Genomic DNA, 17697 nt, shown 5'->3' on the forward strand with positions numbered 1-17697 from the left:
AAGAAATTGGAGGTTGAAGGCAAGGGCTGAGGGGTTTGCACCTCTCCCTAGGGGAATCTTCTCGCTCTTTTTTGTCCAGATGAAAGGAAAAAAGTAGGGTGCTGATGTGTTACCATCTCCCCGCGGTCTCATCCAGGCACTCCGGGGTGCAGGAATGGGCAAAGAGGACACCGCCCTACACCTTGCTATTCCCTGGTCTGGCAAACCAACTGGAATTACTTGGCCAGATCCCAACCCTGGAAGGTGCCTAAGGACTCCCCCGCCGCTCCCCCAACACCCTCCTCCCCAGAACCCTGCTGTGTCCCGCCCCATACAGGCAGGTTGCGGTAGACCAGGTCTCCCTGTCCGCTTGGCAGCTCCGGGGAGTGAAGGTGGTCCCGGTGCGGCGGCCGGGGGTCTCCGCGGCTAAATCGTCTCCCCACACCCAGCCGGGAGCCCACCGAGGGCAACACAGATCCCCTTCTTGTCTTCCCTTTGTTGCCCTCTTCCTTCCCTTTTCCCGGCTCTTATAAACCTTACAAGAGCCTCGGGACTCTTGTAATAGCCCGTCATTGTGTTCAGATCCTAATGCACTGTCATTAGCACTGTTGTCTTCTTCTTTTCTATTCCAAGGGCCAATTTAAATCGCATTAAAATCCTAAATAGCTGGCTTAATTAATGGCCCTCGCGGCTCCAGCTGAGATAATCTCCAGACGACTAAAGCCAAATCGGTCGGTGACTTTCAGCTCCCCGGGAGTTTCGGGCTGGGGAAGAGGATGGAAGGGGCTGAGCGGCGGGTTATAGTGGGCTCTGTCCCGGTCGGGCCGGGAGTAGAGCGGAGCGGGCAGAAGCAAGACCTTTGGGAGAATTTTGGGAAAGAGATGTGAAATTGGGGTTTGGGTGTTTCGGTGGTTTGTGTGCTTGTTTGAATTTTTCTGTGGGTTTTTGTTTGCTTGCTTGTTTCTCCTAGCGATCTGCAAAGGGGTCTTTTCCGGCTGTGCGCAGAAATGCAATGGAAAGTCCCTGGGTAGACATTTCACCTGTTTTGGGGGGTCTGTGCTGCTTTCCTCTCCAGCTGAGTGGAGTTTGTGTATTATGTTGTTTTCTGATTCCCTTTGCTCCATTTCGAGCTGTGGGCTGTCATGATCCGCACAGTCCTGCCTTGGCCTGCCTCAGTGGAGGGTTCAGAGACGGCACACACGGGATGCACACTGCGCAGAGCAGTCCTCAGCAACCCTCAAACTGAGGCACACATGCAGGGAACAAAAAGCATCACACAAAGTGGACACATAACACACACCAACCTGTCAGTGCCTCCTGCGAGGAGCACAACTCCTTCTCTCCATCACTTGCTCTGCCCCATGCAGATCCCACTCGTGGGACATCATGGGCAAAGCCTCAAACCCTCATCACACCTTCACACACACATCATGCACAACCTCCCCAAACCTTCCTCTTGCAGCCCAGCAGGCTCATGCACACTGTCCAGACATGCACAGCTCTTTTCCCAAATCACTACTGCGGAGAGTGTTCGGAAAGCTATGAGTTCTTATGGCTGTGCATAGGAAAGAGGGCTGAAGTAGATTTCTTTTCTTTTGGCACTGGTTTGGTGGGTCCCATTCTTCACCCCAGAAACTGTGGGAGTTTTCCCATATCAGCTCTGATACATCTCGCTGGCAGAAGACTGGTTCTGGGTCTCTGAGATTTACTATCCTTTTGCATGTTCATACAATCTTTAGAGTTGAGTTCTTGTAACAGCCTCCACTTATTTATATTATTATGTTTTCCACCATAATACCTTGCTTCTCCCAAGTTTTTTTTTTTTAGCATAATTTAAACTTAAAACTCTTAATAGCCTTGAAAATGCTGTGTACACAAGAGGCTGGTCTTAAAAACAGCTGACCATCCCCTCAGTCCTACTGAATCTTCTGGTTTATATTAAAAAAAAAGTCCTGTGCATGCAGCCATGTCCATCTTTCCTTAGTATGAATGTCGTAGTGAGAGTCGTTATATGAGATTGTTGATGCTCATGGCCCGTGCTGGTTTACATGACTACTTACACTATGCAAAGTTTGTACATCTAAGTGAAACAACAACAACAAAACCTGGGGAAAAAAAAAATAAAAAGCAGTACTTAGTATTTTTCCTGACAAATGTAAATGAATTTTAGAATTTTGAATATTTAGTTCCTGAGATTTATGACTGGGTCATGTGAGGATAATTTGGATAAGATTTTAAATTGCTTATGGACCTTTGGGAACTGAACATGGGATTAAATAATACTGATAAACTCTATACAGTTAACTGCTTGCTCTAATTTGCAACTTTCAAGGGAAAAAGAAAGCTGAGGAGAGGTAGATTTTCATGTCTTCATTTTGTAACATACTGTAAACTTACCAGAATTTCAGAACAGAGTAGAAAATATACTATAAACTGGAGACTCCTAGTAACAACACCTGTAGATATAAATAATAGACTAATAAAAAGCATAGCATGTTATTAATATTTTATAAAAGATTAATCTGCAGGCACTCATGCATGCTTACATTTATAATGTACACAAGCACATGAACATACATATATCCTGAAAAACAAAATAAACAGTACTTCTGCACTGTTGTCACAGAATTTCTGTGCTCTTTTCACCGGTATATTACAATGTTTCCTTCCATAACTGCATTACATTTATGGGTGAATATCTTGGAAAAAGGGAGAACCTCTTTTTGAGTGAATATAAGATACCCATCATATTGCAGCTGTTATAATTAACAAATAAGAAGTGACCTTACAGAGTGTAAGGATGTATCTGTACAAAATTACAGACATGCATTTTAAAAAATATTTGTGTTTAAAGTGTAAAAATCATCCAGTGACATCAACTAATATGCCTCTCACTCATTTCTAATGAAGTGAGAGAATACTTGAGAAAACCATAACACGTGAGAATACAGATTTTGTCAATGAAAAGATGCATAAATACTTAACTCTGAGGGTGTCAGGGAGACTTACATTTCAGCAGATGCCCAAGCGCATAACTAAATCAGAATAAATTATCTCACTCCAGCCACGCTATTGTCTTCTTCATCTATACAAAGGGAGACCTACAATCAAATCACGCCAAGCTCTTTTTACATTGTGCATTATTGGGACTTCCATTGTGTTGACAAGACTGTTGGGTTAGAGTATGGTTCTGTTGTTCTTTCTTCTGTCATCTACACAACCCATCACCAGCTTGTGTTGGCATTTTGTACTGATTTGTGCTGTTTAATGGGGAGGCAGGAATATGGAAGGGAAAATATTCTCACAATGTTGACTATTACTACCTTTTGCAGTATCACATAGCCTAACTTTTGTTCATCCTGGGCTTGGGGGAAAAAAGTGAAAGCACAGTTCACACAAAGGAGTACGTTGTATCAAGTATGAACCACTCAGATAGAAAGAAAAGGATCAAGCCTCAAAAGTAAGCTAGCAAAAATGAACATAGTCTTTTGTTACTCTTCTCCCTCAGATCCCTTGACAATAATCTCCCGAGGTGATTTGGTAGCTGAGATGATCCAGTATATGGCAATATTGGGCCCCAGGTCTTTCACCTAAATGGGGTCTGCTGCATAAAGTATATCTCTTCTTTTCCTATCCTTTTCCTTTCGAACAATCATATTTGCTGAAATCAACATGAAGATGACAGATCAGAGAGTAAAACTGTGTCATGAAGAAAGAAGTAATTGAATAGAGTTGGATAAAAGACAAGCCCTGAAGAAGTATTTGTGTGCCTGAAAGCTTCTCTTTTTTTTTTTTTTTTTTGCAAATCTATCAGTTGCTATATAAAATATATTTACCCATTTATCTAAACCTTCTTGCTTGTGCCTTTAGATGACCATGGCTGCAACAGCACAACTGCCACCACTTACAGTCATCTCTAACACAGTACCTTATAGTAACAGATGACTTCAGACCAAGCCATGTAATCACTTCCCTGTACAAATAAACAGTTGTCCTAAAAAGAGTCTTTTTAACATTCACAGACCCATTTCACATGGTACTTGGAGCACGAAATTGCTGAGGCAGTCTGCTGGATGATCCTACCAGTTATCTCACCTTCTGCCTGTCCTCATTTTCTTTTTCCTAGCCTTGCAGTAGGACTGATGGGGTGGGTAACTAGTCAGGGAGCAATAGCCACAGGTTTCCCTTCTTTATGTACACTGGTGGGCTTTTTATTTTGCCGTGACTATGTGCGGGGTTCTTCATCTGATGAGCTGCTGATGGCATCTTATGTATCCTGGCACCAGAAGGCAGTCTGTAAAGTTTTCTAAAGCAAATAAAAGCTGCTAAGAACAGTAGGGATCTCCAGGTTGAACTGCTAGACTCATGGGAAGGCATTATTTCCATTCTATTTTTTTGGGAATTTTCTTCTGCTTCTTCATCTGGTGTCTGTTAGCATCCCACCTCTCAAATACCCTGTTAAGAGAAGATCACCTTAACAGTTGAACAAGCATTGACTTTTACAACAGCACCTACAGCAACATTGGGTTAATGGGAAAGAAAAGCTGGTTATTGCCACTGCTGTTCAGCACAACTTAAAACATACCTTGTCCTCTCCTCATTGAGCTGCACTTCCTCATAAAATCATGTCTCCACTCTAATGCAAGATCATAATATGGGGGAAGAAATACACAAAGTGGATGTGTTTGGCAAGAAACGTAATCCTTCGTCTTTCAGTGTGGTTGCACTTCACCTTTGGTTTCTCTTTCCAACAGCCCTTCCTTTTTTCTGTTTACCACTTGGTGTAAAGGCCAGGATTTCATCCATTCCCTCTCCAAGGTGGTGTTTGTGGTGGGAGATCCATGCCTTCAATACTGCACACAGTTTGTGACAAAGATATAGCTTCATCTAGAAAGCTCTCTGTTGCTGTGTCAATGAATTATTAATATAGTGAAATAATTATATGCAACAGATTTTACCTTCTTGTAATTTGAAACTTATTCTCCATGTTTCTGGAAAGCAAATGACTTAGACTTGTTGTTTTGCTTTACTTTTAACCCATACCTAGCTTACCTGGAATTGCTGTGTTTAAGCTCATGTTGCATAGGCATGATATTTTTAAAGACTTTTAGACTGTAAACAAACTTCTATTAAATTGTAATAAGAAATGTTGGAGCAAATTCTGGTTAGGGTAGGAACAGCTGCAGGGTAACAGGTTTTTGAATTTAAGGAACAATTATTTATCTTACATAAATGGTGCCCATGCTGGCTTAACCTGTCAAGAAGATAAACTTTAATATGACACTGATTTCAGTACAGTCTCATTATAAAAATTACAGACTTATTCAAGTAAATAAATATGTACACATTGCTACTGTTTTTTTTGACACATATATATGCACACGTGTATATGTTTTGTGTGACAGAAGATGGCAAACAAACAAATCCACTTCATGTTAACACTCTTCACAAATGTACCTAACAAGCCAGAAGTTTGAAAATGTTGATTGAAAATATTTGTAAGTTTCTGTGTAACCCTGCGTCAGATGTGAAAAACAAAAGAAAACACTAAAACAACAAGAAAACCCAAAAACATTTCTGTCATGTGGCATCAGATTTTTGTATTTGAGCATATGAGCTCATGAACTGTAACTTTGAGCTGTGCACAAATGCACGTGTGTTTGATGTGTCTATATGTTTGTTGATGCATGATTTGTCTCTATATTCTGTCTGAGAAATGGACACTAATATCTATCCTGTAGCATGATTAGAAAAATCATAAGATATCCTGCCGTACTGAGTCAGGATCTCACCCATCTGGGATTTATACCAAGAGATGTTCTTTTCTGGTTTTGCTGTCAGCACAAATGTTTAAATATACCTTCAAGAGCTGAAATATTTGGAAAGAAATTCTGTTTGCCTTATGTACACGAGTAATAGTCTGCCCTTAATGAAATTTCATCCTTCAGTTATATTCCTCTGTCTCTGCTACAATTGGAACATGCATAGTCACCTTAATTTTAAGAGGGATTATGTGTGGGCTAAGATAGCAAAGGTGTTAGGATTTTGTCTAAAATGATTTTTAAAAATAATTATTTCTATTCTATTCTATTCTATTCTATTCTATTCTATTCTATTCTATTCTATTCTATTCTATTCTATTCTATTCTATTCTATTCTATTCTATTCTATTCTCATTACAGAATTTAGATTACAAACTAAAATTTTTAAGCATGATAAAACGAGCTCTTGCAGTACAAAAAGATTTGGATGTTCACAGGAAATAAAAAAATATTGTGGCATTTTAAAAAATACAGGATCTTTAGTTGAAACACTAATGATGAGCACAGATTCATTCTGCTGTAAGGCTTTTATATCATTATCCTCACAGAAACCACCTGAACTCCTTCTAGTAGCACATTGAATTATATAGTATTTTATATCACTGTCACATGCAGCTCATTCTTTTTTCTCATCTTTCCTCCAGCGAAGAATTGTGCATGCAGTGATAAGATTTATTTCTTCTACAGAATTTTCTCATTGTAGTTAGGTTGGAGAAGGCAGGTCAAAGAAAAGTGTTTTGCACTTGGTGATATAATATGTGTTACTTCTTAAGTTTTTTGTGTGTGTTGTTTTGTTTTGTTTTGTTTTTCCCTGGGATTTTGTGGTATCCTCTTGGACCAGATGCAGAGAAAGTTTGCTCTCTTTTTCTCTCACATATTAACTTTAAGTTAAAAGCTCAATTTTGCCTGAGGAGTTATTGATTACAGTCTCCATTGAAAGATTTGGTGATCATTCAGCAGTTTTAGACCCAGACTAAGTAATTGCCACTTTCAAGAAATAAACAATTCCAGAACTAACCTGACATAAACTGGTGTAGCTCAATAGAATTCAATCATTAACATCATCTGAGGATTTGACCTGACTTTAGAAGGAGCATATGAGAGTTCAGAGGTGTGGAAAACCATTCTGGCTGCAAATCACTGCAAACCTGTAGTGCTGTTGCATCTTTGTTATCCTAAACACTGTTGTGTGAGTTAAAACGTACATTTCTCATCAGAACAAATGTCCTGAATTTTTCACCAACTCCATGTTTTAAAATCCTGAGTGATAGCTGAATCTGGTTTAATCTTATGTTATTAATCATGCTAGATACAAGGGTGACAATAAATATTTTTTCATGACTTTGCAATCATATGAGGTATCCATAATGATCTAATTTGACTGTAAAGTTTATCATATCTACTAGTTCACTTTTCCTTTACTGAAATTTCAATCTGTTCATCTTTCTCAAAGCAACAATGTAATGCAATAATTGAAAACAAAACCAAAGCCAAAACCACCACCCCAAAATACTCTGAAAACCCAAACAAAACCAACAAAAACAACCACAAGTAAACAACAGAATTGTTCTTCATGACTGAATTTATCGAAATATGCAATATGAGGTTTTCCCTGCTTTAACATGTTTTTTTGGTTTGTAGGTGGCACCTGTGTTGTTAACCCCACCGACCTGTTCTGCTCTGTTCCCGGTCGCTTATCTCTACTCAGCTCCACTTCGAAGTACAAAGTGACCATTGCAGAGGTGAAGAGGCGCCTTTCACCACCAGAATGCCTCAATGCTTCCCTCTTAGGAGGTATTTTGAGAAGGTAAGTTGAAGGTGAGAATAACAAGTCCTAGACAGTGCTGTAATTTCTGTTTTGTTTTGGTTTTTTTTTTTTTCTGCAAAAAGATTTTGTTCTACCTCCCCACTTGGACAAGTGGTCACAATTTGGGAAAAAGGAGATGAATTGGGAGTGAACACTGTCTCTAGGGAAAATTTTGGTAAATGACAAAAATGAAGATTGTGGTGTTTACGTTTTTCAGAGAAAGTTTACATTTTTCAGTGAACTGATCGTGTGTTTTTTACCCCTCAGTTCAGTTACCCATCAGAGATAGATAGGTGTTGCTTTGCATTGTTTTGAAAACAAAACAAAACAAAACAAACAAACAAAAAACCCAAACCAAAACAAACCCTGAAATGTGTGGAAAATTTCACCAGAGCTACAAATCTGACTTCTCATTTAGAAACAACTTCAAGGTAAATTGTTTTAACAAGTGTAGTTACAGCCCTCACTCATCAAAAAAACTAAAACATGGAGATGTAGGGATGCCTTTTCCTTCTGTTCTCTCTTGCTTGCCTTTCAAGTACAGAAGAGATAGATAACATTGGTTTTATTTTTCTCATTGTGAGATACTGGAGTAAAAGCAAGTAATTAGGTACAATTTTGTCTCTGACCCTTCACTGACCAGTGTAGACACCTACAGGGAGCAGCAGCAGAGAGGAGGAACACGGCAGACTGTGCCTCACATTGCAAGTGGAAAAGAAGGAGGCAACTGTAATTCAGCCAGGCATATGGAAGTCGCAATATCCCTGAGGCATCAACTTAGATAACATAAGCTACTTCAATGCCCTTTGATCAAAACTAGCTGTAAAGTCATAGGCTATTTCACTGTTGTCACTGAAGGCCACACGGATACTCATACTCATACTGAAAGTCATTTTAACCAACCTGCGTTATTCTAAGATATGTAGCAGTTGAAGAGCTGTCTTGAACCATCTTCCAGAGTAAGAACTATAGATTGTAAAATTGTTTTGGGGACACAAGTCCTATTTCACTGCCTCTATAGGCATTGAATCCTAAATCTACCTCCACAAAAATTGCCCTCTGTTATTGCTTCACCCTGGAGAGGCTTTCAGCTAATAGTCACCGAAATATTCATTTAAAATACTCATACCACAGACGTCATCAATACCAGTGCAAGCCATTAAGAGTGCAATGGTATCAGCCTGAACATGCGGACTCATCTATATCTTCTGTTAAAATTCTGTAATGATCCCCAGAAGTATTTGACCCAGACCAAAAATCGCTCTTCCAAATCAACAGTGATCACAGTTCAGGAGTTAGTAAAAGCCAGGGACTACTCCTAGGCAGCAGTTTGGATGCACTAATTCTGTTTTATGAAACAGAGAGTGTAAATGAATGGATTTGGACATTCTACATCTGTAGGTGTCACAACTAGAGAACACACTCAAATGCTCTGTAGACGACCAGCAGAGGTGTATGTAGCAAAACCCGAAATCCTTCATGGTTTGCCTGAGACCTGGCTGGGTTTGTTTTGCATCCTGTCAGCAGTCACTGCCTAGGTATTTTCCCAACTAGCTTTTCTTCACAATAAAGTGTTCTCAGAAGACATTTCCTGACACACAATCTGGTTGAAGTTGTGCTATCTCTTAGTGCATAAAAATGATCATCCAAATGGTGGTATTCCAAGTTTGGTTCCTTCCTCTGCCTAAAGGAACTTCAACTTGCACCTCAAAACATCTAGTTAGGCATGCTTAACACTCAGTGGTTGTTTATTCTAAGCTGATGGTTCCTTAATCTAATTTGGGGCTAATTAAATATTTGTTGGACAAAAACAAAAGTGTAACTGTAATGATGACTCTGTTATCTAATGACCAGGTCATTCATTTGGGATGTGAGAGATCTGGGTTCCAGTCACTGCTTTATTCATTGTTTAAGCATTTTAACATTAGTTATTCACTGTCAGCTGGCTGCTGCATTCATCCGAAAGACACAAGTTAAAATTCCCTCAGGCTGAGCAAGAAATTGAACCTACATCTGCTGCATAAGCAGATATGTTTCAAATATTTCAAACATTGACGAAGTGCAGAAAAGCAGGTGTGGGGTCCACCAAGAACCATTTTGTGTGAACAAAGTGATGTAGGCATTTGGTATAGGGGCATAGATAAACAAGGATAGCTGGTATTTAAGTTCAACACTTTCTATTGCTGTATCCTTCTTCCTTGTAAGTATTGGGCTTTGCAGACTACATTTCTAAGTACCCAGGTATCTACATAAATTTTAGCTAGGGCTGGGTTCCACGTAGATGTCTCCATTTGAGTAGCCCTCTGGCTTTATTTATAGTCAGATGAGAGAGATGGGTAAAGTCCTCTCATTCTAGACATCTGCTTAATATCATTCTAGAAGTGTGTGTTTATATCAATTGTCTTCAAAGCCTGGAATTGTTAAATCAGATATAAGTACCTGCACTGTCAATGTTTACATTCAGTCATTGCAATCCAGGCTCAGTGCCCAAATCAGGACCATGGGTTCCACTAGGTGGGAAGCTGTGTGAAGATCCGATGGTCCTGTGACAGACATTAAAATGTCTAAGTTTGTCAAAGGACCAACGTAAAAGACTCTCACAGTGTAATCAGGAAAGAATACACCTCTGAATGATTTTCCATTGATCCCATCAGAGTAGGTATTACTTCACACATCTGTCAATGAGGTGTGTATGATTTCTAGACTCAAGATGGGAAAAAGAAGTGCAGAATAAAGACAAGTTTCTCTCTCCTACTATTCTCTCATGATAGAGCAAAATCCAAGAATGGAGGACGCTGCTTGAGAGAAAAATTAGACAGACTGGGACTGAATTTGCCTGCAGGAAGAAGAAAAGCAGCAAATGTCACACTGTTGACTTCCTTGGTAGAAGGTAGGGTTTATAATATTGCAATATAACATAAACATAATTAAAATGTTTCCTTGTATACAACATGTTTCAGTCACAGTGTTAAATATCATAATATGTATTTTGTACGAAGCGGAAAACCGACTTGCCTAAAGCCACAGAAAGAATGAGTGGCAAAATGGAAGTTCACTCAGAGATGTCTTGGCTCCCAGCAAGTGGTTTGGTCTTGCACTTTCCTCAGCATTGATCTGTGCTTTCTGTGCTGGGATCTGACTTACAAATCGATGATCCAAGTGTTCTTTTGAGAGAGATGAATGTCTTATACCAACTCTGTAAGTAGGTTTGTTTATCTTTTTTTTTTTTTTTTAACTTGTGAATTTCCTGGAGCTGATCCAAAAATGTGATATTTTTTTTTCCCCATAAGAAAGCATAATATTTAGACAAGACTTTCCCCCCACACATAAATGAGTGAAATCTGTTTTCAGACAAACTCTAGACAGGCCCAGGAGATACTTTCTTGGCCTTTATTTGTTGTTTAAATATCATTCACCAAATACTGCTGGGCTCTTCAAACCTTCAGCTGGGAGATGCAGGTTCAAACCCCTCAGGCAAAGGGAAGAAACTCTACCTGAATCTCTTCTATTCTTGGTGAATCCACTAAGTACTCAGTTTGTTGTCTGGCTGTGAGTAACAGCTCTGGGAATTTCAGATCCCTCCTCCTTGATGCTGAGAGCACCCAGCTCATCTTAAAGGTCAACACCTTGTAGGATCGTAACCTGAAAGGTCCATACAGATCTAGGCATTAGGCTGAGGTCTCAGCCCATATTACCACAGAATCACAGAATTTCAGAAAGGTTGAGACTAGAAGAGACAGCTGGTGATTTTCTAGTCTAACCCTCCAGCTCAAAGCAGGGTCTATTAGAAAAAGTTGCTCATGACCTTGTCTAGTGAGATTTTTAATATCCCAAAGGATGGAGAAATAGTGCTGAATTCACAACAATGGATGTTTTTCACCATCTACAACGAGGGACTAAGGTCCTCAGGGGCTGCTGGGCACACAGAACTACAATGAAGCTGCTCTGAAATTCAGGTGTGTCCATATCACACCTGCTTGTAATAAACAGAAAGCCATAATGGATTTACAGGGAGTTTTCTCCTCCAGCTTAGAGGAGTAAAGGCTGTTCCTACCCTTGCAGTCCTTCATGCATCTTGAGTCTTCCAGGGAAGAATAAACAGAGCTATGTGGCTAGTTACTCACTCATTAGAAGAGATTGAGAGTGCTGATCTGGGATTGATGGCAAATACCTTTATTGTAAGTCAGAATTAGATTTTTTTTTTCCCCAGGGATGGAGCTGTGCTTGCCTCAAAGCCAATAGCAAACCTATTACCAAGTCTATGGTGCTGCTTTTGTTCTTGGACTGCCCTAATGTGAGTCCTAAAGGTATACACCAAGGAGACTGAGCTCACTTTGTCAGAAACCTGTTTGCCTGGACATTCGAATAATGAACTTTGTCCACTGGAATTTCTGAGAAAGGATCCACCATGTCCATTAACATTCCAATGGAAAACAAAATAAAGTTCATTTTTTGTCCATGTAACCAACCCTTGGACAAACTTGGCAGTGCTTGTTGAATTCTTTGTGGTATAAGCTTTCCTCTCTTTGTATGTGCAGATATTACTTCCAAGGGATACTAATTTGTAGCAGGGTTTCTGCAAGGAAACTCATCCCTTAATGGCTCCTTCTACTGGAAGAGGCAGAAATGGAAAGACACAGGGTTATTCCAGGTTTTAGAAGAGAAAACATGAAGAAAACAGCGTTGTTTTTTTCTCTGTGATGTCAATACACAAATTGACATAATGATTTGTTAGTCTAATTAAATTCCTAAACATCAGGTGCACTGTGTGAACTTCTCATAAGAACCCTGGATTGTGTCATTCTTTATTACTTTAGATGGTTCTAACTTTATTATTACTAAAGACTTTATGAAAATTATTCTGTGGCCTCTTGTTTTCTGCAAACTTTCTTATTTTGGGGTTCAACATGGCTGCTGAGTGTTCACTGTTTTTCTTGTTTTGGTTGAGATGCATCTTTAGTGTCTTTGGTAGGAACTTCTGGGCCCCAGAGTAGGAACTGTCTGACAGATGGCTTCTGATCTTTACGTTGCCATCACATAAATCAGCCCAATGAGTGGAAAGACAGACTGGGAGAATGAACTAACACTGCAAGACTCTCCACAGCAGCATGGGACACAGCATTGTGCAACCTGTAGGTGAGGGATGCCCTCTAGTGCCTAGTTTCGATGAAGGGAAAGGTCATTTTTTTTATCAGTTCTAAAAGGAAAATTCCTGTGTTTTAGCTAATACAATAAAAGCTCCTCCATTAAACACCAGCATTGCCAAGGCTAACCCTTACTGCTGGCTCAAAGGAATCAAAAGCCTCCCCAGTAGGAGCAAGAAAGGACATGAGAAGAGGAGAGATAAAAAATCTATAATTTGTTTTCCTGCCAAACCTAAGACACTAAATTTACCAGATATAGAATCAACTTCATTTGTTGCTTAGGGACCAAAATAATTGAGAAAAATAGGTCAGTGGTTACTTTTTTCACCCTGCTATCAACTGTCACGCTTCTCCACCACCCGCCTTTGTTTAAATATCCTCCCACTTGTTCCTCCTCCCTTCTCACCCTACAAATAGAAAAAAAAAAACAAACAACCCAAAATTTTCCTTCCACCTCCTGTCTGTCCCTCCTCCCCCTGTGTAGCACTTTGGCTGGGTAAAGCATCCGGAGGAGGTGAAGCCGAGGAGAGAGTGGGAGGTTCAGATGGCCGAGTGTCCCTCTCCTGGGACACAGCTTCTGCCTTCACTCTGCATAGGAGCATCTCTCACTCTTGCTAGACTCAGGAGACACCCACACTACTCCTTGCACCTGCCCACAGAAGCCTGTCAAGGTAAAACGGGCTGGTCTCTCCACTGAGGATTTCCAGAGCTGTCTCTGCCAATTCAGCTTCAGCAACTGTCCTTTTCCATCATACGAAGCTCTATAGTCAATTGTTAAATTATACAGGAAAGACAGAGCTGCCTATTGCTGTAACGTTGTGTGCTGGATTGAAGAAGACAGTCAGTGATGCCAATTCTTTGTCTCTGCAGCAGGAAAATTTGATTTTAGATTGAAACAAGACCACTGGTTATAGAAGTCATGGTTTTTAGGGTTTTTTATCTTTAGTATGACTCCTCCCTGACATAAATGATAACTAGGCAGAAGAAAGAAAAGAGTAATTTCGTCGACATTTCCAACACTTCCACATTATCTCCTGCAATAAATGTCCAAATTGTGATGTAAAAAACAAAGAACATATTAAAGACATTTTGTACAAACTACATTCCCCCACCACACAGACATATATCCTACTGTACAGTAATACAAGGGACCTCTACTCACTGAGGTTAACATAAAATAATATGTATAGAAGTATATCACAACTCACTTCTAAATACCACATCACGATTTGGTCCAGGTTCAAAATTATATCTTCGCTCAACAATGAGATATGAGAAATCATGTTCTGCAGGGTGTTTTTATGTCCAGATTTGTATTCTTATTTAGAATTTTATATAATTTAGAATGCCTACTCCTTATATCATATGGAAGTGCATGTTTATATGAATAAATGTGTTGTTCTAATATGCATTCACAGTATATATCAGCTTTCCATTTCCAGAAAAAAAAAAAAAAAATTAAAACCTTTTTAATTAATTATATCACAACACACAATAGGTACATTTGTATCTACATTTTTACCTATCTATATGCACAAGCAGATAAGTCATTTTGTATCTTTTTGCTTGTGATTTTATCTCTTCATATACCGTCAGTATTCAATCACAATCCCAGCTCCAAGTAAAATGGTCAAGTTTTATACTTATGTATAATTTTCTTGGATCATCAAAACAGTTTAGTATAATTTTCTCAGCTCTAGTAAACAATATACACCATCTTTGTAAAGATAAGTTTGAGTGACAATGCATATTTTCATTCCCCGTTTTTGTTTTTTTTTTTTTTTTGACATTCAGTGAAAACATACAAAGTTCAATCAATTTGTTGTTGACCATGCTAAATAAATGCCTACATTTCATCACATAAAGTTTTGCTGTGTTGAAGAAACCAAGACTTTTCTAATGGCTAAATGCTTAAATTGTTTGCTGACTACATTACTTGTTTTGTTACTTGGGTCTGACTGGGACCAGGATGGAGCTGTCTGGAGAATGGTAACTCCACCTGATGTCAGCTTCAAAGGGTTTGACTTTTATCTTCTTTCCATGCTGGCATGAAACAAACATATCAGATATTTTAGTGGACTTTTGTTAAAAACAAAGCATGGTGGTCTTCTGCAATTGAGTTACCTGTTAAGTCTTTATTTAAGGAAGAATAAAAGTATAGCTGAAATAGAAATTTTGAAGCACCCCTACAGAAATTTAGAAGATATGACATAAATTTGTACCCTTTCTCATCCATGAAGAGGTCTGGGATAGATGCTCTTAATACAAAACTGGCAGTCAGCTGTATGTCTGTTCATTCTGACCACTGTCAACATAAAATTAAAATCCATTTTAATTTCTCTGAAAGTTATTTTACTTTACCAGAAGCTGCAAATTATGTGGAAGCCATTTCTCCTTTCAACTTAGAGATAATGATTACTTGTTAATTTCTTATTCTTTTCAGGCATACTCAAAATCATGGTTAAAAAATCCAAATAATACAGATGATTTTTAGTATAATCTTCATTTTTTTGTATATAAAATCGGTTACAACTGTGAAGGTTGTTGTTGACTGGTGTCAGCAAACTAATTCTCTGGGAGTAGTGCGTGTATTTTACTAGTACCTGAATCCAATTGGGTCAGATAAACACACAACAAAGTATTTGCTTGTGGAAACAACAGGTATTTTTCTGGTTAAAACACTAATGATAGAATGGGAGACAATGCATAAAATAGAGGTCAGTGTACATGGGTCCTTCTGCCACAGGGCCACTGAAAGTTTCCATCCTTGGGGGTTTGGCCAGGCCTGTGCAGAGCAGACTCAGTCTTGCTGGGGATGGGGTTCATCTCATCATCTCTGTTGTAGTTTTATCTGTCCTCTCATGTCTCATTGTAGTCAGTAGTCATTTCTGGGTGATTAACAATTAAATTAAATTAAATTAAGAGTTGAGCATTCGATTAGGTTGCTCATAGAAGTTGTAGAATCTCCGTAGCTGGTAATGTTCAAAACTAGGCTTGAGAAGTCCATTAGTAACCTACTCTAAGGCCATGCTTTCAACAGCATGTGATGTCCTGAGTTCCCTTCTAACCTTGACTTTTCTATAATTTCTCTAATCCACTTTTGCCTTCTGCTTTAGCATGGCACGATACATGCTCCAAATTCTAGCTTGTTTCCACTGACTTGAAAGTATTAGGTCAGATGTCAATACTAACATTTAATCAGAGGAATTCCTCTGCACATGTTCTCAAAGGGAGGCAGTACAGGTCCTGTATCCCTCCTGTTCACCTGGAACATCATTCTGCTCTCCAAAGACCCAGGGCCCAATGCCACCTCTCATGACGGCAAGCAAATACACAACTCTGAAAAAAAAGAAAGAAAAAGAAAAAAAGAAAAAAAAAAAAAAGAAAAAAAAAGAACACCTTAACCCCAAAACTATTCTGGAGCACATCTCTTACTCATGCAGATGTGCTTCAACATACACTTCTGGTAACTGACCTATTTCTACCTTCTATGATGAGATGAAAGTAAGTGTCATCTGGAAGGGCCTATTTCCCACCAGGGAAAAACTAACTTAGGCACAGATGTTCACATTCCAGGCAGCTGTGTCTGATCAGAGAAACCACACACCAAGGTTGTCAAAGTCACAGTACACAGGCCAGAATGTTCAGTAAACCTTAAAATAAATTCCTGGGTTCTCTAAACTAGCAGAGAGAGACAGGTTCTTCCAGAGGTATTTGGCACCCATCATGGAGTTGAGTTATGGTGTCCAGTCTCCGTAGTAAGGTAGAGAGTTGCTCAGTGCTTGCCTCTGTCATAGACTCCTCATAAAGCCTAGTCAAGCCATGTACTCCCTTTGCCTTGATTTCTCCACTTATAAAACAGCAACTGCAATCTTCTTTGTCATCCCTTTTCATTTTGTCTGGCCAATTTTGATTGAAATCTTCTTGGAAACAGGATAGTTTCTTGTACTCTACTTCGGGGTCTGCTCATCTTTAGTGTGGGACACTTTTATTGTGCCTACTGGCTTAACCCCTAAGGAAATATACTGAAGTGTACGTTATCACCACAACTCTCTCCTGGGGTAGAAGGATATTCCTCTTTTAGAGATAGAGAAATAAAGCACTGAAGGCTGGATCTCAGATCTTCAGAGTGATATATTCTTACCTTTCTCTCATTTCCATGCCTTAAATATCAATGATGGACTGGGCTTACAAAACCTGAGCAGCTGTCCAGTACTCACTGGTGGGTACTGGAGGAAGCTAAACACAAGTGTCTTGACTAACATTTTGTAATGAGAGGAGTAACCTCCTTGTCTTCTGGCTGGCACCATGTGATGGCTAAGCATGATCAGGCTAAATGGGCTGAAATCCATAACTGAGATTGGGAATGAGTGTCTACAAAAGTGATTTGTTATTGTATTATTATTTTTTTTAAGAGTGGAAGAAATTCTGTAAGCATAATCATAACAGTAGTAGTAATAATAACCCTAAAAACTAACTGACCCATTTTGTTTGCCCACAGGGGAAGCATTACATTTGGCCAGAGATTTTGGCTACACCTGTGAAACAGAGTTCCCTGCCAAGGCAGTAGGAGAGCACATCGCCAGACAGCACATGGAACAGAAAGAGCAGACAGCGAGGAAAAAGATGATCCTAGCGACAAAGTAAGGAGGGAGGGGAAATGGAGAAAGAAATCTGTCTGCCACTTCTCCATTTTGGATCTGGGGAATGGAGGAGGGAGGAGTGGGAGTACGGAGCTGGGATTGCCGTAACTGCTATCCTAACAGTGCTCGCTGACAGCAAGCAAGAGCAATCCTCTTTAAAGATGCTGTAAAAGGAACTTCATTTACTGCAGTGAGCTTTCAGTGGCTATGGTGTCATTGCTTGCAGTTTAGGAGGCACATACATCATCTCAGATGGTTTGGATGAGAGGAAGTGACACTGGTAAGATCTACAGGACAGAAAC

At 39.5% G+C, this 17697-nt stretch overlaps 1 protein-coding gene across 1 annotated transcript in view; it reads left to right on the forward strand.

The window, feature by feature from the left end:
* Positions 1-17697, forward strand: part of TFAP2D (transcription factor AP-2 delta) — a gene marked incomplete at both ends in the record, with an annotated part of 46460 nt that overhangs the window by 9778 nt on the left and 18985 nt on the right. Inside the window, 3 exons of the mRNA XM_082048745.1 lie at positions 7443-7608; positions 10380-10498; positions 17254-17395. Of these exons, the coding sequence (XP_081904871.1) occupies positions 7443-7608; positions 10380-10498; positions 17254-17395 (427 nt within the window). The remainder of the gene's footprint in view (positions 1-7442; positions 7609-10379; positions 10499-17253; positions 17396-17697) is intronic.

This window comes from Streptopelia decaocto, assembly GCF_964273445.1.
Source record: "Streptopelia decaocto genome assembly, chromosome: 3".
Lineage (NCBI taxonomy): Eukaryota > Metazoa > Chordata > Aves > Columbiformes > Columbidae > Streptopelia > Streptopelia decaocto.